The sequence below is a fragment of the Cynocephalus volans genome, chromosome 8 (assembly GCF_027409185.1).
Source record: "Cynocephalus volans isolate mCynVol1 chromosome 8, mCynVol1.pri, whole genome shotgun sequence".
NCBI classification, from domain to species: domain Eukaryota; kingdom Metazoa; phylum Chordata; class Mammalia; order Dermoptera; family Cynocephalidae; genus Cynocephalus; species Cynocephalus volans.
In genome coordinates, this window is record NC_084467.1 from 20,249,941 (window position 1) to 20,273,373 (window position 23,433).

At 51.4% G+C, this 23,433-nt stretch overlaps 1 protein-coding gene across 1 annotated transcript in view; it reads left to right on the forward strand.

Annotated features, from left to right (window-relative positions):
• The window catches only part of MAN1C1 (mannosidase alpha class 1C member 1), a 141,398-nt gene extending 123,855 nt beyond the window's left edge, over positions 1–17,543 (forward strand). The window contains exons 7-12 of the mRNA XM_063104987.1: positions 1,434–1,527; positions 6,498–6,613; positions 12,271–12,490; positions 15,021–15,193; positions 15,754–15,869; positions 16,870–17,543. Of these exons, the coding sequence (XP_062961057.1) occupies positions 1,434–1,527; positions 6,498–6,613; positions 12,271–12,490; positions 15,021–15,193; positions 15,754–15,869; positions 16,870–16,996 (846 nt within the window). The 3' untranslated portion in view covers positions 16,997–17,543. The remainder of the gene's footprint in view (positions 1–1,433; positions 1,528–6,497; positions 6,614–12,270; positions 12,491–15,020; positions 15,194–15,753; positions 15,870–16,869) is intronic.
• Positions 17,544–23,433: the final 5,890 nt, after the last annotated feature.

The following is a 23,433-nucleotide window of genomic DNA, read 5'->3' on the forward strand; positions in this document are numbered from 1 at the left end:
ACTGGGTAGGATTGCACGTACTGCCGGGAGCAGCTGCTTGCAGGTAAAGCCCTCCTGAATTCGCTTCTCGCCCTTTGTAGCCCCAAAGGTTGCAAATCCAGCCTCTTCTGGCTCCAGTGGGGGCATCTCCACTACTTTTAGACCAAGAGCTGCTCTGAGCAGGGTAGGGAGTATTCAGGTCCGTGTGGCCCAACAGACCTGACTCATGTCCTGGCTCTGCCACTTAGCACCAGTGGCCATCGGCGAGTCACCGAACCTCCCTGAGGTCTGGCTCAAAGGAATTGAGAAATGGTAATAGGGGTTACTGTTGTTGTTGCTTTCGTTATTATTTATTATTATTAATGCTCTGAGATGCCTATTAGAGCATGGGGCTATTCAGGAGCCCAGGCCTGTCCTCTGAAATAATTCCTAAAGTATCAGATAAAATAACATATCGCTAGATTGAACCATCTGAAATTACCAATATTTGACTCCCATTTTTTTTTTTTTTGATTACCTGACATACTTTTTATGTGGTGAGAACACTTAAAATCTAGTTCAGAGATTTTCCATACGTTGTTGTCGTTAAATATAGTCCCCGTGCTTATACAGTGGATCTCTTGAACTTCCTGCTCCTGTCTAACTGAAACTTTGTGTCCTTTGACCAACATCTCCCCAACTCCTTCCTCTTAACCCCTGGAAAGCACCATTCTACTCTCTGCTTCTGTAAGTTTGACTTTTCTAGATTCCACATATAAGTGAGATCATGTGGTATCTGTCTTTCTGTGCCTGGCTTATTTCACTTAGCATAATGTCCCCCAAGTTAATCCATGTTATCACTAATGATAGGATTTCCTCCTTTTTTAGGGCTGAATAGTATTCCATTGTACATATATACTACATTTTCTTTGTCCATTCATTCACTGATGGACACTTAGGTTGATCTGAATAATGTAAATAATGCTGCAGTGAACATGGGGGTGCAGATGTCTCTTCAACATACTGATTTCATTTCTTTTGGATATACACCCATTGGTGGGATTACTGGCTTTGACCATTTTTGGCCTATTAAAAAGGCAATTTTACTTAACGCTTACAAATAAGCTACTGTCACTTATAAGAACCACCCCCTAAAAAAAAAAAAGTAGCCATCCCAAAAGCAGCATGTGGTGGGGATGGGGTGGGGGTGGGGGTGGGGCTCTGGCAGGCACTGGGCCTGGAGCAAGACTGACTGCAACCAGGCAGAGCGGCCAGTGGAGAGGTGGTGGGTCAGGCCCCGCACGAGGGCACAGGGCAAGGCCGTCTCACACACTCCGGGCTGGAGCCTGCCGTTCACTGCCCGCCTTCCCTTCCTGCCTCGCTGGAGTAGTTTCCTCTGTGCTTCCTCATTGGGCTGGGAGTCGGCTGGCTTCTTCAGGAGAGTGAAGGTGCACCCAGTGTCCATCTCTTTGCAGGTCAGGAACATCCGCAAAGTCCTCAGGAAGATCGACAAGCCCTTTGGCCTGTACCCCAACTTTCTCAGCCCCGTGAGCGGGAACTGGGTACAACGTGAGTATAGAGATGCCGCTGCCCCTCGTTCAGCTGATTCCTGCCCAGGTCTCTGGGGGCCCCCAGTAGGCACCTGGGCCAGATATGGAGTGATGTGTTTATCGGAGCCTTGTACCCCATGAGGCATTTGCTCCTGAAGACCACCCGCCTCCCCAGGCACCTTAGGGATTTTGCCCTTATTGTCAGTTGCTGTTGTGTTGGGTGTGAAGGCTCCCGCTCATTAAAGCTTGCTCTGGGCATCTCCCCACGCTGGCTCCTACAGCCTTCCAGTAGTGCCACAGCCTTCGTCTCTTGTATTACCTGCTGAAGCCTCGTTCATTATCCCCCAGACTCGCAGGAGCATCCCAGGTAGTGTTGTCTACTCTGGAAGTGGCTCCCAGAGAGGCCATGCACCCTTTCCCAGCCCCTTTGATCTGGCTCTCGCTTTCAACTTTAATTTTTTTTTAAATGCCTAAGCAGGACCTAACGATACATCAATATAAAAGTCATTAATTGACCCCTGTATCTTAAACCTATGAGAATCAGTCCCAGGATTTTCAGCTGGTCTCTGTTTAGATTTGTTTCTCAACCACACAGTTGTCGGTTACCCACAGAGCATCATTCACAAGCCCCCAGCCCCACCCACTGGAACAGAATGGGATTTAGGGGACACTTCAGTGAGAGTGTTGACAAGTCTCCCAGGCCCCTGGCATGTGCAGCCCTGTGGAGAAGCCCAGCTCTGGGAGAAGCAGGCCCAGGCTCCAGCTTTGTACCTCTTGACCAAGCACTGGTCATGTCGTCATGGTCAGCAGGAATTGGTGGCAGCAGGTTCCATGGCCACTGCCTCTAGGGCCTCCCAAGGCTGCCCAGAGTCCCCACCTCCACTGCTTTTGCCCAAAGCCTCCCTTTTCCTGCCTCCAACCCCAGTCATCGAGGCCAGGGCTCAGGGGCAAAGCAAGGCATGAGTCTAATTACTTCATGGCTTGGGGGACTTCTTCACTTTATCTCTTTAAGCCTTGGTTTCCTGTCCTGCAAAGTAGGAGAAGGTGAGATACCTTCTTTGTGTGTCAAGTAGGGGCATAGGAGTAATGGTCAAAGGCTGCAAGAAACAGATTTCAGTTCAGTCTTCAAAGATGGTCTGGGTCGTTCCAAATGGGAATGACACAGGCAGGGCACAGAGGGCCAGCCGGCAGCAAGGATACTGTGGAGAAACAGCAGCCTTTCCTTCCAACTCGCACCTCAACCATCTGCAGGTCCACGAGGCCCGGAAAACTCAACCCAGGAATCTTCCCTAGTGATGACCTCACCCCAAGTGGCTTCCTGCAAAAACCACTTACAGAAATGCAGAGTTTTTTTTAACCAAAACACACTACCAAACCCAAAAGTGCAGGGAGAAAATGAAGGCTTGAATTGCAGATTATAGCCACAGGAAGGGACAGTTCGATAGCTGTTGCTGCTTTTAATTGCAAGGCCTGACTGGGTAAGGAGATAAACTACTCTGCTGGCCTTAGCTGCTCCAGGACAATGCAGCAAAACCCATAAAAAGAGGTGAGAGGGGTGCAGCTTCCCAGCTAAACAATTACCCTGGCAGACGGGAGCCTCTGCTGAGGAGCATAATTTTCTTTTCAGGCTGTGCCGGGAGTGCAGAACTGAGCAAAGTTGGTCACATATGGGAAATTGTTTCATGTTAATAAAATATGAATCCATAGCCTGCTAAAGAGCAGAGGGAAGGTTATAAGCCCTGCTCATCTGGGCTCCTGCCTTCCTCTTCCCAGAGCCTGGGTCATCTCAGGTTTCCTGTGTTTTTTGTTGGCTTTGTGGGGTGCGTGTATATTTTTTCAGCAGATGATAACATTGCCATCTGCATAAGCTGAGTGCACTCACATTATTTTCTCTCCTTGAATCCTCAGAAAAAGCCTGTAGGCAGGACAGGCAGGGACTGTTTAGCCCATTTGCAGCCACAGAAATTGCAGCTTAGAGAGGCAAAGGAAGAATTAGGGCTGCATTCCAATTTTCCAGGCCTCTGCATTTGCCTGCTTCCTGCTCCTCCTTGAAGCTGAGCTTCAGGGTAACAGGGGAGGCCTATGACCCTCCCCTGCCACTAAGACCTCACACCCAGGATAAATCCACCAGGCTCCTGATGGCTCCAGGCAAAGATGAAACGACCCTGAGACCAACCCACTTACAGCTCAGAGAGCTGCCAAGGAGGGGTCACCAGCCCCTCAGCTCAGTCCCTGCATAATCTGTCCTCTTGTCTGCTGCCTGAATCCCACACCTCCTTCAGTGGGAGGGGTGTGGCAGGTCTGCAGCTCCCCAGTGGGTACAGGAGTGAGCTGCCACCACCACCAGCCTCCAGCTCCTCCAGCTTCATGCCAGCCGATTCTCAGGCTGTGGCTCAGCTTCCTGCTGCCTGGTGTGATGACAGTGTTGACACAGGCAGGACCTGGCAGAGCCTGTTGCTGCTATAGGACTCATGGACACTGACTAGTATTCCCCTTCTCAAATTTTGCTGACGGGGAGACTGAGGCCCAGAATGGGTAATGACTGCCCTAAGCTAATGCAGATCCACATCTCCTAATTCCCCCCTCCTGTGCTTCTCCTGGCGCACCACGCAGTGATGGGGGACACACATGCTCACACACTAGCTATAGAGCAGTGGGACCTCCTCATGAAATTGTCCACTTTGGTCAAGTCCCCCCGAGAGGCTCTGCACATATCCCCAGGAGGAGTCATGTCTCAAACACCATGGAACCTTCTGCTGCATGTCCCTGCCAGTGGAAGCCCTGGACCTGTCACACACACACTGCAATCTTATGATGCAGGCCAGGCTCCTTGGCTTGGCATTTGAGGCCCCTCCAGCACAGCCCAAACCTGCCTCCTCCTTATTTGTTCAGATCTCACTGGGCATCTCTGTGCCATGTAGGTGCTGGGCACAGAGAATGAATCATGCACAGTCTCTCCCCACAAAGAGCCCACAGTCTAGCGAGGGCAACAGAGCCACAGACAGACATGTATAGTGCAATACTAGAAGCACCCGGCAGCGAGGTGCCCGCGCTGGTGAGAGCACCACCGATCGCTTCCCACACGAGCACGTGCCCTATTCACTCAATCCCGCAGCCACCCCACAGGGCACCGAGGAAAGCCTTTCTGAGGAGGGGACGCCCGAACTGAGGCAAAGCAGACAAGGACGCAGCAGCCAGGCAGGGTGGGAAAGGGCATTGCAGGCCCAGGGTCAGCCCCAGCCAAGGCACCTGTGAGAGGTTGCATGGAAAAGGCTGGGAGCTACAGATGTCTGGGTGGCGGAGAAAATCATGAGAGGAGGCAGGGCAGGAGATGATCTGGAGGTGACAGGGCCCCCGCTCCTGGGCGGTGGAGAGGTGTCAAGGGCTTTAAGCAGAAGCCAACCCAGTCTGCCTTCCAGGCTCCCCCCGCCCCTCTGCACAGACCTGCTGCCGGGACGCACCCTCAGCTCCCCGGCCGGCCCCTCTGTGTTTACTCAGGCTGTGCCCTCCACCCGGGGATGATGGGGGGCGGGACACTGAGCTGGTTCTTTCTCCCCTTGTCACCTTAGCCAAGTCCAGCCCACACGAACCCCTCTCAACTCCCCACCGAAACTCACCCTTTATCTTGTCTGTTTTAGTTTTTTTGCAAGCCCTTGTCCATCCCTGATCCCTTTCTAGGCCAGGACTTACTGATGGATAGGGACTGTAGGGGACCCAAAGGGCCGGTTTACTGTGTGTTTGGGCTCCTCTCAACCCCCTTGCCTGGTTCCCACCGGTACCTTTGTCCTCTGGTCCCTCTCTCCTCACACTTGTTTTGGTTTCACTCTCTGGTTGATTGTGCACAGCTGCAGGTAGCGAGGGCTCTGCTGTTCACCAGCATGTGGCCTTGGGAAGGCTATTTAGGCTCATTCTCAGTGTTCCCATCGGGGAAATGGGGTCAATAGTGCTCATCTTGCCGGGTTCTTGGGAAGATAAAGTTATAATTAATACAGTAAAGCTGCTAGCCCACGGAAGACACCCGATGAATGGTAGCTGTTGATGTACTTCCTCTCTCTTCCCCCACCCGCTCTCCCTCCCTCCTCTTTCTCCCCCTCCTTCTCCAGAGCAGTTGAAAACACCCTGCCCCTTCCCCCACCCCCATTTACCTTCCTCTGTCTGTCTCTCTGCTTAAGGGAATCAGAACAGAGAACTAAAGTTTGTTCTTTGTTAAGCCTATTAAACACCTTTACGTTTCCCCATCGTTTATTTTCAAAGCATGCAAGTGAAGCATTTTCTGTCTTGCTTCTGCTGATAGGTGTTCCTCGGGAACCCATCTTTCTCCTGGGACAGCCCTGGGTAGAGAGACCCTCCATTCAGCCACTACCGGAGAGGCCCTGCTCCTTGGCAACTCCGGGAGGCCTTGGCTGGTCCACTGTCCGCCAGGCAGATACCCCCAGGGCAGAGAGAGGGTCTTCAAACGCGATTCTTCCCTCCCCCACTCCTTTGAACTCCATTTATCCCAGTTTGCAAAATTTAAACTCAGTTTTGCTAGAGTGGTTTTGTACTGGAGGGTCTGACCAACTAAATTAAGGCTTTTATTCCTCTTTTCCGTGGCCTTTATGAAGCTGCCCAGAATTAATTACCATGTTTGTCACTGGGTAATAAAAATCTCTGAACTCCTTGCCACCAAATTATCTTTTTAAAGAAATGCAACTCATTTGCAGTTAATAACCAGAGGCCCTGCTGTCCTCAGCCTCTAAAGTGAGATGATTTATACACGTGGTTGAGCCTCTGCACTTGTGCTCAAGACGGCCCCCGGTTTCCTCTGAGCCGCAGGCGGTATCTTCCTCCCAGCCCCCAGTCGGGCCTCAGCGGCTACCGATTAGATGCCCGCTCCCCACCCGCACACAGCACTGGGGCCGCTGCGGTGGGGCGCGAGCCATGCCCTTTGGTCCCGCCAGCAGCTGGCGGCAGATGGTGATAACATTCTTGTCCTCTTTCCCCTCACAGACCACGTCTCAGTTGGAGGACTCGGCGACAGTTTTTATGAATATTTGATCAAATCCTGGTTGATGTCAGCCAAGACAGATATGGAGGCTAAAAATATGTACTACGAAGCCTTGGAGGTAAGACAAGCAAGGGATGCTTCATAGGCAGTCGGTCTTTAGCCACCAGCTCTTGCTGAGGTCCCCGTGCGCTGGGGCCGGGAGGCACCAGAGCAGCAGAGCTTGCTCCTGTCTGCCCTGTTACAAGCTGGCGAGGAGAATGACAACACAGTCCCCTCCCAGCCAGCCACTTTACACCCCTGTTGCATGACTTCTCCCGAATGTCCTGAAATTGGGACTGTGTTAGCACCCTCGTTTTACAGATGTGAAACCCACGCTCAGGGAGGTTAAGTCATTTGTCCAAGGTCTCATAGGAAGTGACAGTCTGATTCAGAAACCATGGTTCAAAAATCCACCACTCCCATAGTGTCCGTGGTTCAGTTGACGTATCAGAGCCCAGAATGCAGCCAGACTGTGGGCTGCGGCCTCCAAGGGAGGCTGCCAATGTGAAACCCTCAGCCATCTTCCTGCCAAACTGGAGATGACATAATTAGCATGTTCAGGCTGGGAGAGCCGTCCTTCAGTGGAGCATCCAGTCTTGCTCCTTCCTTTTATGTGGATGGAAACCAAGGCCCAGAGAAGGGAAGACACTTGACCAAGGCCACACAGCACAGAATTGGCAGCAGTCCTCAGGTGTGGAATGAATGAGGGATGGTAGGCTGAGATGAGTCCCTCCAAAGAGGGGGGGATTTTAGGGCAGAGGGGGGAGTCAGCCCGAGATGTTGGGAAGAGGGTTAGGAAATCCACAGCCCATCAACAGATACCTTGAGCCCAACTAACAAAAAGGCACTGGGCAGGCCTTGGCCTCCAGTTTCCCCATAAAGTAAGTTGAGCAAGTTGAATCCATTCTGCCACCACCTTGACCTGAACTCTCCTGCCTTATTCCTCTAAACTGGACTCCCTGCTTCCCCTCTGCCCTCCAGACAGTTCTCCGCACAGCAGCCAGAAGAGCTAGAAATGCATGTCCCCCTTCTCACTGGCTTTCCTTAGAACCTGGAATAAACCAGATTCCTCTCTTCTGTGCACGGGGTCCCACGTGACCTGGACCATGCTGATCACACTGGTCACCCTGACTTCATATCCTAACTCTTTCACCCTTGCTGTCTCTGCTCCAGGCATTCGCCTTCCTGCTCTTCCTCAGACACACTAGACTTATTCCCACCTCAGGACCTTTGCACTTGCTGTGGCCTACAGCTGGAATATCATTCAAATGGCTGGGTCCCACTTATTGGCCTACTCTCAACTCAAGTGCCCTGGAATTACCTTTCCCAGCCTCTTTGTCACATACTCCAGGTGTATTCTCTTCTTCACCTTTATTACTATCTAAAATTATCATGTACATGTATTTGTTTACTTGTTTATTGTCTGTCTTCCCAAATAGAGTGCGAGTTATCTGTAATCAGGGATTTTGTCTACTCATTTACCCTGTATGCCTTGCTCCTAAAACGGTGCCCGGCACATAGTAGTGACACAATAACCATGTTGAGAACAAATGAATGAATGCGGAAAGGATGGAGAAAAATATGGATGGAGAGTTGGGTGAATGGGTGGATAGATAGATGGGTGGGTGGAAGGATGGATGGATGTATGGATAGATAGGTGGGTAGATAGTTGGGAGGGTGGGTCGATGCATGGGTGGGTAGAAGGATGGACAAGTGGATAGATGGATGGGTAGATGGATGGATGGGTGGGTGGATGGATCAATGGGTGGATGGATGGGTGCGGGTGATCTCTAATTACCCTCTGATCACATGAATCTGGCCAGGAATGGGAGTGCTTAAAAGATGCACATCAAAACAGGCCTCTAGAGCCATGGGCCCTTTAAACAGTGGGCTCTGCAATTAGTTTTCCCTGCCCAGCACCTTGGCACCAAGACCTCACTCATGAAGCATCTGCTGGGACTCCAGTCCCAGCTCAGTCTGAGTTTCAGCCCTGTCCACCCCTGGCTTTGGCTGAACTTGGACCAGAGTCCCCTGTCAGAGAATGTGTTCCGCTGGTCGTCAGGCCTTGCTACAAGGAGAAGCCCTTCCTACCTTTCCTCACAGAGTAACATAAAGTTAACAAGCTGCCTGGTTCCCTGCCCTCAGGGCACACCATAGTTGAGGCTTCAAGGGAAGAAATGGCCGTGAATTATTTAAGCAAACTGGGAGCACTTGATTGAACTGGAGAGAACTCAGCTTTGCTCCCTGTATTTGATCTCCCAAGTGAGAGTGACTCTGACCCTGCATAAAGGCTGAGCCTCTGGCAAGTTTGGGACTTTGAAGAATGCTCTGGTGGTTCTCAACCTTGTCTGCATGTTAAAATCACCTGGAAAGTTGTAAAAATCCCAATATCCCGGCTGCACCCGTGACCAATTACATTAGAACCTCTGGGCAGGGGGCCTGGGTGAGAGCATTTTACAGCTCCCATGGTGATTCAGATGTGCAGCCAGGGTTGGAAGCCACCAGGGTTGGAAGCCACCAGGTTAGACAAATGTCCAGATGGGGTGGATGGGGGAGATGCAGACAGGTCAGGGTGGGCGCACCCCTGAGTGTTATGGGGGTTGGGCAACAAGAAGAACAAGGAGAGCTTCGGTCACCACAGCCTCCTCTGGCAGGCACTCAAGAGACCTTGTCTTATTTAGCCCCCATCTTACAGATGATGAAACTGTGGCTCAGAGTGGCCCAAGGTCACACAGCAACAAGTGTCAGCTGTGTAAACACAGGTTTGACTGACTCCAAATGCAGTGCTCCTGCCTCTGCTTACCAGCTGCCAATCACAGAGGAGCCTGGCTCGCCTGGCACACCTCCCCGGAATGTTCAGATGGGGTTCCCGCAGGAGGCAAGAGGGGGACAGTCAGCACCGGGCACGGAGCCAGAGTCTTCGAGGACTCTCTCCTTTAGTCCCCACCACTAATCCAGAAGTTATTATTTCTGTTTAACAGGTGAGCAAGGTGGTCTTCCAAGAAGTGAAATAAGTTCCCCCAAATCACCCAACTCTTCAGTTGCAGAGCTGAGATTCAAACCCAGGTCTCTGACCCCCTACTCAGCTCTTTGCACATGTCTTACTGTGATGTAAGTCCTTTACCAGCCAGTCACCAGTCTGTGCTGTCTTGTGTTCTGTGCAGGGTTTTAGAAAGGCTTGCTTTTAATCTTGGCATCTGCTTGTCTCGATTGTATCTTCAAAAAGATACTGGTCTGTAATTTCCTCTTTACTACAATTACTTAGCTTGGGGCTAACCCATAATGGAAATAACCTACGGGAGACGGTCTGGAAGGTGCAGATTTCCAGCTCCAGTGTGTGGCATCCTGGGATCTCCCCCAGATGTCTGTGTGCTCTCCAAAATGTTGACAACTGGTAACTGTGAACCAGGTTTCTGGGCCCTGAACCGGCCATGACAGTCCTCCTCTGCACCACATGCTTAGCCCTGCAGAGCAGCTGTAGAGGACCCAACTCTGCCCAGGAGCCTGGGCTAGGCCCAGAGCAGACCCAGCCTGGCATCCAGGAAGTTCTGCAGGTCTCCTTAGTTCTGCCTGCATGCCGAGCAGGTGCCCGAGCTTGTCACATAATCAGCGCTTCCCCATCTGCCACTCAGCAAGGGTCCTGCAGCCAGCCCACCAGCCGTGGACCCTGACAGGAGAGGGCAAAGAAAAAAAACCGATCAAGGAGTGAATATCATTTGAGCTTCTTCCATCCACTAGGCACCGGCTGGAGAATACTAGTGGTGGCTTGTGCTGTCACGCTGCACACAGATTTCTGGGAAAGAGACAGAATATTCAACAGAAACATATACCAGGTGGGAATAGCAATGGGAAGAAAAGTGCCAGGGATTGATAGAGTAACAGGGGTGGCAGTGCTGGTTTAAATTGGAGCATCCTCTCCAAGAAAGTGGCATTCTAGAGGCCCCAAGGCCGAGTCAGAACTAGCAAATTCAGGGGTGGAGCGTGCGGGGAGGAGGAGCAGTAGCAAAGCCCTGAAGCAGGAGGACAATGCAGCCTTCGTGACTGTCCCTGCACAGAGAGACCTTCTCTGACCTCATTCTGCAAAGTAGGGCACCTCTCAGTTGTTTTTATCTCCTCCCTTCAGTTTGTTTTATTCAAAATGCTGATCGCAAATTCTAACTGTTGCGTGAATTTGATTTAGTTGGGAGGTCTCCGTACTAATGGCTGAGCTCCCCAAGGCAGGGTCCAGACCCATCTGCCACATAGTTGTGTCCCCAGTACCTAGCACAGCGCTGGCACCAAGGAAACACTCAATGGCTCACAAAATATTCTCTGGGGGGAGAGGTACATGAGTGAAAAGAGGCCACTGTGGCTGGAGTGGGGCATGAGGAGGGAGAGTAGGGGACAGACTGGAGAGGAATCATAGTAGCCAACATTTATTGGGGACCCTTGCTGTGCCGGGAAATGTGCCGAGCTCGGTAGACATAGTTCATTTAGTTCTCACAACCCTATATGGGACTTAACGCTCTTGTCCCCATTTTACACACAAGGAAACCGAAGCACAGACAGAACTTATAACCTGCCCAGTGTCACACTGCTTGGAACTGGTGGGATTTGGACTCAAGGAGTCTGCACCTAGGAGCCATGTCTGTAGCATCAGGTTAAACCTCAGAGTCCAGATTATGGTGTCTTGGAGGAACACTTTCTTCTAGGGACACTTGGGAACCACTGAACGTTCTAAACAGGGACATGACATGATCCAATTCGTTATTTGCAGAGTTCAGAGATCGCCCTGGAGATAGATTGGAGGGGCAAGGGTGAAGGCAGATGCCTGGCAAGGGCTCCAGAGGTCCCAGCCGTGGACCAGGACCCACTGGCCCATCGAGTCTGGCTTTGCAGCTATGTGGGCAGCTTCCTCCATCGCCTCGGTCTCCCAATCTTGGTCTCTTTGGGCTCTCTCGGTCTTGGTCTCCTGGGACTGACAGCTTGTGGGGGCAGGGGGCATGGTGGCCCAACATCTACACACCCCCAACATTCCAGAATCTACCACAGCGTCACCTCCCTCTGGAGTCCCTTCCCACCAAAAGGGAGTGGCCATCGGGGAGTGGAAGGAGCAGAGTTCTGGGCATCTGGGTGTCCCAGTCTCAGTCCTGGTGTGGCTGGTGACAAGGACAAGCCTCTCCATCCTCTGTATAGGGTACTACAGTCCATGTGCCCAGCTTGTTGTGGGCATTAAATGAGGAAGCATGTGATAAAGTACCTGTACAAAGCAGTTCTTAGTTTTCTGTGAGTCCTTTTTGAGATTCTAGCGAAATAGAGGGACCCTCTTCCCATAAATATGCACATCCTACAGAAAGACTGCGTACAATTTTAGGGGCACTCTGGACCCCTGAAGTCCATACACAGGCCAACTGGGCTTCGGGTTAAGACGACCTAACAGGATATGATGGAGATGATAACCATCTTAAAAGATTTCTTAAATGTTTTTTCAAACATAGACGAGGTAAAAGGCTTTGCAAGAGACCTGCCCTGGGGAGCTGCCTCGCATGCGCGCCTCCCTGCAGGCTCAGAGGCTCAGGTCTGGCCGGTCGGGGACCGCATTCATCAGGGATCAGCAGGCCTCTTGTGCCTGGGACGGGGCTCGGCAGACCTGCACTCGCTGCCGTCTCCAAAATGCTCAATTTTCCATCCTTTCCTCTCCCTTCTCTGTGCCCTCCCATGCCCCTTCCCCCTGCCCAACTCCCACCTTGCTCCCAGGCAATAGAGACCTACTTGCTGAATGTCTCTCCGGGGGGGCTGACCTACATTGCCGAGTGGCGAGGGGGGATTCTGGACCACAAGATGGGGCACCTGGCCTGTTTCTCCGGGGGCATGATCGCCCTCGGTGCTGAGGACGCCGAGGAAGAAAAGAGGGCCCACTACCGGGAGCTCGCAGCCCAGATCACCAAGACGTGCCACGAGTCATACGCCCGCTCAGGTAACCCTGCAAGGGGAAGGGGCAGCAGCAGAGACTGAGGCTAGACACCAGGAAGAACTGAAAGACCAGCAGAGTGGCAGCAAGTGAAGGGCACATGGTCTTAGGGAAGCCTCCCCATGGAAGTTATGGAGAATGTGAGTGAGGGATGTGCTCTTCAGGCACTGAGATTGCACCCTAAACCAAAGGGGAAATAGTGGCGATGTACAGAGCACTTCGTGTGTGCCAGGTGCTACGCAGCACTTGACACCCACCATCATCACTGAACCTCACAACACAGATGAGGAAACTGAGGCTCAGAGATGACTTGGCCAAGGTTCCATGAGAGGATCACAGGGCAGAGGGTCCTCTAGTCCCTGAGGCAGAAACGTTGGCTTCCTGAGCCTAGCAAATTCCCTTACCCTGAGTCCCCTACCCTCAAATGTCCCACTGCCTTTCCCCCCAGCATCCCTGCCTACAGGGGGTCTCACAACCTCCTGGTGCCTCTTGTTTAGCCACCCTCTCTGACCCAAGACCAGCAGAAAGCTCAAGAGCTTCTTGGTCATCCCATCCAGCACTCACCACAGAATTGTCAGAAGTCACGGTGGAGAGCACGTGCCCAGCTCCTTGTTTTACACACAGGGAAACTGCGACAGGAGGGCGGTGACTTGGCCACAGTCATGCTGCGCTGCGCATGAGCAGCTGAACCGGGCCTGGAACCCCCAAACTTCTCCCCACCCCCACTTCTGATTCCCGGTTCCACCCCCACGCTGCCTCTAAACACCCTTCAGAAAATCCCCAGCCCCCCGTGGTCCCCGGAGATGCCCCTGCTGTGAGTTGCTATCCCAGTCTTGATTAGAGAGAGGGCCCAAGAGTTGCAGTAAAATTCCCCTGGCTCAGTGCTGCTCTGCCACTGCCAGCCAGTGGCCTGTTTTCTCATGGGTTCAACGGGAAGGACAGCACAGGCCTCCCAGAGTGAGCACTTGGGCGGCGCCGCCAGCCGGAGCCCGGGTCCGTTGGTGGCCCCGCTGAATCCCGTGCTCCTGGGGCTCTTCCAGTAAGTCAGAGGCTCGCAATGGGTCATTACAACGGCTCTTCCATTCTCTTCAAAGAGCTCGCTCTGCCAGGGCCATAAACAAATAGGAAATCTCAGGAATAATAAAAAGCCCCTTGTTTGTCTGGGACAACCAGCCGAGGCCATAAACGACAGCGCTCAATAGAGCATGTTGTTCCGCCAGCCCCACTCATCCTGCGGATGGCCGCCACCGTCGCTCGTGCCCTCACCCCATTAGCAACTTGGCCAAATGACTGCCAGTGGCCAGGCGCCGCCACACCATTGGGAGAGATGAGGGGCCAGGGTCTAGCTAATGCTTCTTCCGTGAAGCCCTCCATGGACAAGCAGGATGTTCCCCAAAGCTCCAACCCTGTCTCTCAAGGGAAAGCCTCTCAGGGTTCTGAACCCTCATGGCAGGGGAAGGGCAGATATTAGGAGCAGAGCTGGTCACTCAGCTAACCTGGGCAGGATGTGCAGGCATTCAAGGGAGGAGGATCTGACCCACATTCCCTAAATTTTGGACCTAGAGAGTTAGACTCAGGAGGGAAAGAGAGGGAGAGCGAGCTTAGCCTGGGGAAAGGGCATCAGACAGATTCAGGGTCACATCCCAGGTCAGCCACGACTTGCTGTGTTACCTTGGACAAATTACTTAGCCTCTCTGATCCTCAGTTTCCACATATGTGAGAAAGGGATAATAGTATCTACCTTAGCAAAAATAAAAAATTTTAGGATTGAAAAAAATGTATGTAAAGCACCCAGTATAGCCCTTAAAATCATAAATGGTGGCTGCAGTGGTGGTTATAACTGTGGTCATGCAGAAAACAAGAATGGCAGCAAATGGCCCAAAAGCAAACAAAACAATGACAACAACAGAACCCAGACCTTTCCAGCTCCCTGTATCTGAGCAGGTATATTCCTGGGCAAGTCTTCCCTTTAGCTCCACCTCAGCAGCTTCCCAAATGTCAGCTCTGGAAGGCTGTGTCTGGGATGTGTTAAAAGCAGTTCCCTGAGAAAGGGGGTCTGTGGAGAAGCATCGTTGCACATTAGCATACTGAAGGATCTGATAAGTCTTGTGAACATGAGACTATTTAACTTTGCTTAATCCACTATTCCCCAAATGTTTAAACTGAAAACTCTTGGCTGAGTTCTGGTTAACATCTTGGAGAGCTAACGTCTCAAAATACACCGTTGGGGAACACTGCCCAAATCTTTGCCTTTCCCAGACTGCTGAGTAGCTCATTTGGATTCTCAGAGTCCAAAACCACAGATTCTTGAGGCCCCAAGGGTCTTGCTTTGGCCAGCCTAGGCTAAGAGGGGATCTGTGCATCTTCCTGGGCCTTACGAGGCAGCGCCAGCAGGGCCCACCCTGTAGCAGCGCATCACTAACCATCCCGCTGGCAGAGGGCTTCCAGGCAGCTGAAATCTCTCCTGGGCAGCTGGGTCCTGAGAAGCAAGATGTGGAAGGTCTAACCCAGGCCCTCTGGTTGGCCATTTCCACAGATACCAAACTGGGGCCCGAGGCCTTCTGGTTTAACTCTGGCCGAGAGGCGGTGGCCACCCAGCTGAGCGAGAGCTACTATATCCTGCGGCCCGAGGTGGTGGAGAGTTACATGTACCTGTGGCGGCAGACCCACGACCCCATCTACAGGGAGTGGGGCTGGGAAGTGGTGATGGTGAGTGGGCTCTGGGGGTGGGCAGCCGGGTGGCCGTGTCCCTGAGAATCCACAGTCCTAGCTCAGGCGCAGAGAGGAAGGTCAAGCCAGGTTGACCTCTGGCTGAGGTTCAAGGTGCAAAGGCTCAAGCCAGTGGTTGCAGAGGCAAGAGTCCCCACCTGGGGGGAAGCTGCCCTGAGACACGGCATTTCTGAAACTTGTGAAGAGGATTCTGAGTGTCCGTGACCTTTGGGGCCTGGGCCGCTGCCTGGAGCACAGTGTGGCCACTGCTATCTCAGCAGACGCTTTCCTGACCCCGGCGCCTGGACAGATCACTTTACGTTCTCCTCAAACAGGAACTGGCTGCCAGGTGGGCAGAGGGAGCGTGGCCCCTCTAGTCCGGACACAGGGTGACTGACCCTGAAAAAATAACTTGGTCTTCTGTTCCCACAAATGCCAGGGGTCCTCAGCTGAGCGATTGGGGGCCTGTCTGGGTGCAAGCTCTGGCCGTCTGGACAGGTGCAAGTCTTGGGGCGGGGGGCTCTCCTCTCCCCATGCTAAGGCTGGCTGCCTTTTTTCAGGCCTTAGAGAAATACTGTCGGACGGAAGCCGGTTTCTCTGGGATCCAAGACGTGTACAGTAGCATTCCCAACCACGATAACAAGCAGCAGAGTTTCTTTCTAGCAGAGACACTCAAGTGAGTTGGCTTGGTCACTGTTCTTTCCAGAGGGCAGTGTGAGCTTTTCCTAGGGATGGCGGATGAGGGTAGGGAGTGGGGGTCGGCGGTTCTTCCCCTCACCAAGAGTCAGGGTCTGCTGTCACAGGACAGGACCAAGAGGGATGGAGGGCTTGGAATCCAGAGGGTTACACCCAGGGGTGGGAGACTGGCCTGGAATCCAACCCCCCTAAGTGTTAACTGTGTGATATTTCAGGTTACTTAAGTTCTTTAACCTGTCTCCCCAGGTTACTTAAGTTGTCAGAAACTATGTCCCCATCCGTAAAATGGGAATCATAATAACGGTGATGTTGTCAATATCGGCCACTGTTGGTGACTTTCGCTCCTTGGCCTCTGCGGTGCTGCTGCTGTCCCGTTCCCTCGCTTACTTGGGGTGGAATTTGGCTGCCCCACTTCCTTGCTGTCCCCTAAAGCAGGCCTCTGGTGCTTTAACCCTTCAGGATAGTTAGAATGGTCAGTTCTTTCCAGTAAAAAAAAATCCCTATGACCTGGAGGCTGGAGTTCTGGAGTCACAACTCTGTTCATTTTAGTGCCTAAATGCGTAGTTGAGTGTGCAGTGGGAGGGGCTGAGAAGTCTCCATGGCAGGGGGTCAGAGCACATAGGAGTCTGGACTGGTGCAGCACTCAGGCCGCCCTGCAAAGAAGGAGAACCTAGGCTATGACAGGTCCTAGTGGGATTCACATGGGGCCAGGCAGGTAGAGCTGGCCGGGTGTGCGCCCCCATAGCGTGGGGGTGGAGGCAGAGCCAGAATTAAACCAGGTCCCTCTGACCCCAAAGCTCATTGCTTTCCTCGGCATCCACAGCATCCTTCCCTGGGTCTAAGCTCTCCAAGAAGTTTTGGGGTCCCAGTCCTCCTTGACCATAGCCACAGGTCCATCACAGAGGCTCACTCCCAGTGACCCACCCTTCCCGGGGCATTGACAGGCTGTGTCTTACTTCCCTGCCCTGCCTGGGACACAGGTACCTCTATCTTCTGTTCTCTGAAGATGACTTGCTGTCCCTGGAAGACTGGGTGTTCAACACCGAGGCCCACCCGCTCCCAGTGAACCACTCGGACAGCTCCAGCAGGGCCTGGGGCAGACAATGACCCTGTCGCCCCACTGCTCCAGGGCTGCCACAGGGATGCCTTGCCTTTTCGGGATTTGGGACTGTTCTCAAAGGAATTGGGAACGTAGGCCCTGTCCCAGTCAGACTCCAGGCAGATGTGTCGGACAAGCCATTTTTCCTCTGTGAGGAGACAGGACTTGGAGATGCAACGATGTCAGACAAGGGCCATGGAAACACCCGGTCCAGACATTCCTTTCTACGAGAATTTCTATGAAACCCACTACCTTGCCATTCCAGGGCCAAGGACTGAAGTTTTGTGTATCAGCCCCGTGTATTCAATTCACTTTGTTTTGGTTTTTGGTTGTTTTTGCTTGATTTTGCCTTTTCTCTACAGATTAGTTTTATCACAATTTTAAATATAGTTTCAAAACCATGTGCTTTTTAAAACGGTGTCATCCTGATAAACAAAACCTTCAAGTGTTTGCACACACACAGAATCTTGAACCCGTTATCTATATTTTAAAAGCCTTTTGCCCAACATTTACTCTGTGTTCAACTATGTGCCATTTACCTTATCGTTTGAAGAGGGGTTCCCTTTGATTTGAGCCTAAGTGTTACGAATCACTAGTGCTATTTTCATTATGGTAATGGAAAAACCTGTGAACCAGAATAAAAGAGTTTATTGAATAAAAAGTATGACTGGGCTCATTGTATGTCAGTGACTCCTGGGAAAACCATTGCCCTGTTATCCTCAGAAAGAATAGCCAACCAGCAGTTGAGTTAAGGTATAATTTAGTAAATGACTCCAACTTCTATTACCTTCCCTCAAATTGGTCCTAATCTATTCAGGAAGTGTGAGGCCAATCTTTTAGATGGAGTGGGATATTTATACTCAGGTGGAGGCTTGGAAGAGGCCAGGGAGGAGCAGCAACTTGCCTGAAGTCACACAGCTGGTAAACAGCAGAGGTGAGTCTCATCCATGCAGTTTCCCAGCCAGCCCAGTCCTGCGTTCCTCTGCCCCATCATTCAGCAGATCCCTGGTGAGTGCTTGCAGTGGACCCACCATTGCCCTGGAGGCCAGGGACACGGCCCACAGCAAGACAGTCATCAGCCCTGCAGTCGGGGGAGACACATCATAAAGGAAACTGACAGAGAAGTGAAATGACCACAAGTTGTAGGAGATGCCACCAAGGAGGTGAACGGGGCTCAGGTTGTAATGGCCAGGGCCTATCCTAGAGGGTCAGAGGGCTTCTCTAGGCAGGTGACCTTCAAGCCGGGACCTAGAAAAGTGGGAAGAGTATCCAGCAGAGGGACGATATCCCATGAATCCGTGCCCCCTTTCCATCCCCTACCCCCCACTGCCCACCGCCTGCCTCCCCTGGCAGAGGGCCTGAAATGCTGAGGCCCTCGCAGAGCAAAGAGTTCAGGTCCCGACGCTGAAGTGACAGCATTTCCTCCCTCACCCCCAGCACATTTGCAGCTCGTCTACACATCTGAAGTCACAGGATAAGCCTGAACCTCTCCTGTGCTCATAACTTCATTTTGGCTCTATTCATAAACTTTAGTCACTCCTGGGGCTCTGGGCCAGGTGACCTGGCTTTAAATCCCTGCTGTGTGAGCCTAGGCAGATCACCTCACCTCTGAACTCTTGTCTCCACCTCACAAGGTTGCCATCAGAATAAGGAGATGCTGCTGGTGCCCTGGGGGTACAGGACGTACTTGCCCCTTGTTCTGTAGACTTGGACACCTCCAGAATCTCCTAGAGCAGAGCTGTCACTGAGTGGCCCCTGTAGCAGAAGTCCTGACATGTAGTAAATAAGCCTCTGCCTGAATCCAGCAAGTCACTGCACTCTTCATAAGCATCAAGAAGGCGTGGCTCCAACGACCCACCTGTGCACACTTAAAAAAAGAAAGAGCAAACCAGGAAAACTCACTACACAAACATTGTGGAAAGATTAGAAAATAAAGATAAACAGAAAATAATTCACCAGCCTACATTGCAGAATGATTTTCTTCCAGACTTTTTCTATGACTATATCAAATATATATTTTGCAAATATGGTATCATACTATACATACTGTTTTCTTATAATCTGCTTTTGCACTAACTGTATATTGTGAACCTTTTCCATGTCAAAAAATACACGTTTATCTCATCGCTGTACCTGGCTGCATAGTACTCCATTGTGTGCTGTATCATACTTTGCTGATCTGGGCATTTGGGTTTGTGTCTATTTGGGATCTTGTTACAAATAACAGAAATCAACTCTATCTAATTAAGAAAAAAAGGAATTTATTGAAATTTCATGGAGTGGCTCATATAATATCGGGAAATAGTGAACAGCCAAACAAGAAGGACTAGAGAGAGGATTTGGCCGGGGATCTTGCAGGAACCAGGGAGCTTCCTCCCGTGGCACTGTCGTCAGGATGGCTGAATCCCAATGTTTCCAGATCCTGCTGGGTCTCCTTTCCATTTGGCCTGGCCTGGGTCACGTGCCCGCCCCCAATCAAGGGCAGGACTGGGCATCTTGACTGACAGACCCACCAAGACCTCATGCAATAGGCAACAGTTGCTGCTCCCTGGAGAAACAAATGAGGTTTGTTACCAAAATAAAGGCCCTGCGTGCTGGATAGGCAGGAAGAGCAGGCCTGTTTACAGTTTGATTTTTTTCAGTGTTATAAAGAGACTTAAGAGCATCCTTAACCATCCCTCTTTTCATCCTTGTCCAATTCTTTCCTTGGAATCGACTCCGAGGATGTCTCTCTGACTCAAAGCCACTTTGCAGTTCCCCAAGGCCCCAGAGGCTCCCCCGCTGGGCCCATGTCTCTGTCCCCCATCCTCTCCCCAAATTCCTGTCCTCCGCTTTATCGCTGGGAGCGAATTGTAAAAATGAATATTTTAAAATTTATCCTCCAGGAGGGCTCTTGCAAGTAGAGAAATATCCTTTTGGCAATTTAACTCCATTCCAGGGATAAAAATAAGTAAGACCCAAGGTAGGCTGAGGGGAGAGAGGAATTAGGGGGTGAGTCATCTTCGCTGAAGGTAACAGAGAGCTTAGCAAGCACAGAATCCACGCACCCGAACCTTCCCCTGAAGCAGCCCTCTCTTTCCCCAACCGGGGTTCAGCGTGCCGCTGCCAGGTTCGTTTTAAGCCTTGTCTTTGCCCACACTGAGGATGGGACCACCTTTTGCACTGTTTTCTTCATGGACAGAGTGAGTGCTGGTTCCTTCCCAGAAAGCTTCATTAACACCTGGCCCCAGGTATGGAGGCCTGCCGAGCATCAGACCTGTGGGAAGGGGTTGCGGGACACAGTCCTTTTGTCCAGACTGGCCAAACGCATTGGGAAGAAAAGCAGAAATGGAAACTGATTTAAAGGCAGCATCCCTAAGATCAAGCTGTGATTCTTGGTTCTGTTCCTCTTGCTTCAGGGAGGTCACCCCATGGTGGTTTGAGAGGCTGCTAGAGACGGAGAATGGGCCAGCTGCCCCAGCTGCCGTCCAGGGGGATCTGTCCTTGGAAATATGTTCATTGCTGATGTGGCACAGAGATGCTCAGCCCTCTGTGACTAACGCTTAATCACACACTGCAGGGGGGGAGGGGGCGGTGATGCTACCTTTTGTATCTGAAAATATGTTTGGTTTCCTATATTTGGAGCAGTATTTTGATCCCACTCAGGCTGTCTCTTAAGTCAGAGCTTCTCAAACTTGAATGTGCACAGGCATCACCTTGGGATCTTGTTAAAATGCTGGTTCATATTCAGTAGGTCTGGCGTAGAGTCCGAGATTCTGCTTTTCTAACAAGCTCCCAGGAGACGCTAATGCTGCCGGTCCTTGGAGTACACTTTGAGTGGCAAGGCCTCAGTTAGGGGCCACTCCTTTGGTTTCTGCCTTTATTTGTATCCCCAGAGCTATAACCGCTCCAGAGTGGAGTAGAGGGGTTCAGAGGTTGGGATGACATCTATAGGCACCTTGGCTGCAGAGGGACCTGTCTCAAAACAGGTGTGCCTATCACCTGCATCCACAGCTCCCCTCCTCTAGGAGGGTAGGATCAGACAGGAGCAGGCTGCCAGTAGCTTAGAGCAATGCTGTCCACAGAACTTTCTGCAATGAGGAAAACATTCTACGTCCATGCTGTCCAATAGGGTAGCCGCATGTAGATACTGAGCACTTAAAATGTAGCTAGTGCAACTGAGAAACTAAATTTTTCATTTCATTTCATTTTAATTAAATTTAAACAGCCATATGTGGTTCCTGGCTGCCATACCAGACAGCACAGAATGCGAACTTAGAAAGTGAGTGCCCGGCTCATGCCCCACCAGACCTTCCGGCTCCTATATCATGACAAAAATAATCTTAGCACAAAACATATTGCTGGGGGACTCAAGGATTCTCTTGAACATACCTGTTTATTTTTATACTCATTTCAGCCTCTGACTGTTTTCTACAACAGCCTCCGGGTTTGTTTTGGTTTTTTCTCACTCACTGCTTATCTGCAGATGGGCATGCGTTAGGCCAGGTTGAAGGTCAGAGGCAGAGTGGCACCAGGGGATGAGCACAGCTTTGGAAACCAGGTGGCCCTGTGTGCAGCTCTGCCCTGCCCTTTCCCCAGGCTGTGTGGCCTTGGGCAAGCCCCTTAACCTCTCTGAGCCTCTACTTCTCCATCCATGGAAAGGGAGAGTGTTTCCAAGGTTTAACTGAACCCCCCAGTGTAGGAGCTAAATACATAGTAGCGATGATTGTTATTGTTATTATGTGAACCTCTTTGTAAACTATAAAACCTTGCGTAAATGCGAGGCAAAACACTGCTGTCAAAAATTCTTCTTTTTAAACAAAATGTTCAGAAACTTGAAGGAAACTGCATCAACCAGGCCCAGGAGACAGACCAAACTCTCAAAGCAATAAATCTGAACATTTTCTGCTTTTCGCATTGAGCAAGCATTTTGCCGCTAGCCCTAAATCTACGGAAATTGGGAAATTGGGAAATTGGGATGAAGATTTGTTGACGGTTCCAGGGCTTCCAGGGGCTGGCCTGGGTGTGGGGGATGCTTGGGCAGGGGCCAAGGGCTGAAGGAAGATGCTGAGAGCTTGCCCAGGAACCTGGCAAGGAGGCACCTCTGCTTTGGGAGATGTTGAGGTCAAATGCATTTTTCCTCTTCATAGTCCCTGATAAATTCTTCCTACAACTTTGGAAGGACAGGGAAAGATGGCATCCCCATTTACAGAGGAGTAAACTGAGGCCCAAAGAGGCCTGCTCAGGTCAAACGCTGTTCCTGCTCTCTAGGCGGCCTCCACAGAGGCCCATCGTGGCCTCCCTGCCATTCCCACACCCTTCCTCTACCCCACCCTCATGAAAATGACCCCAATTCAAGGGTGACCCTCAACCCACTCATGACATTTGCTCATGACAGTTCAGTTTTTAACCTGTTGTTCTAACATAATAATTAATACTGGCCCCTTCATTCTCAAAAGTGCCCCAGTCTGGACAGTAAATTTGCCCCCCGCCCCTTGTCTAAGTGAAAACAATGATAACTGAGATGTGTCTCCCAGAGGCCTTCAGTGCTCTGAGGAATGGTAAAACCCAGCCTGGAAAAACACACAAATATCCCAGAGATTCTTTCCTTTAGAAACCAAGCTGGAAACACCCCATGTCCTCTCACACACACTTCCATGCCTTTCCACATGCTGTGCCTCCTGCCAGGACTCCACCCCCAGGGATGCCTACTTAGCTCCTCTGCACTCCTCCAGGCTGCCCGCAATGTCACCTCCTCCAGGAAGCCCTCTCTGACTCCTTCCTGCCCCTCCCTTGACACAGGCTTACGAACGCCTTCCTCCTGGGCTCTTACCCTACTTGGGACAGACCCATAGACTGAGGGCTCCTAAATGACAGGAAACTTGTCTTCTCACCTTTGTGTCCCCAACATGTTATAGACAGAAATACCAGTAAATGTGCTGGAGATCTGGGGGTTAATCACCCACCCAGCCTCCCTCTAAATCATAGCGAGCTGAGAATGGATTACCAGTTTTATTGCAGGGTCTCTGAGGGCTGTGCTGGTCCGTGAGCTGACAGTAGATTCCAGAAACTGTGGGGCTAAGGAAGGGGAGTTCTTCCTACTAACAGAGAGGAAGATCCCAGAAAGATGGAGTGCAAGATTTCCGGCCAAGTGGCCCTCTTGTCAATGCAGTGACCCCACCCCTGACTAATGGGATGGGAGTGTCAGGACTCACCTGGTTCACCAATCACATGAGTCTCTCCTCATCCATGGAGAGAGTGGGGAGAAAGGCCAGACCTGGGTGTCACTCTCCAAGTGGGCAAGTTCCCAGTCCAGGGGCTGAGATGCAGCGTAGAGGAAAAGAGGTCACATGTATACATGCTCATGCAAACACTCACATAGACATACACTCGTACACGCTTACTCAAGCACATACACACAAATGTACACACTTACACACCTACACACTCACAACTCAACTTTCCT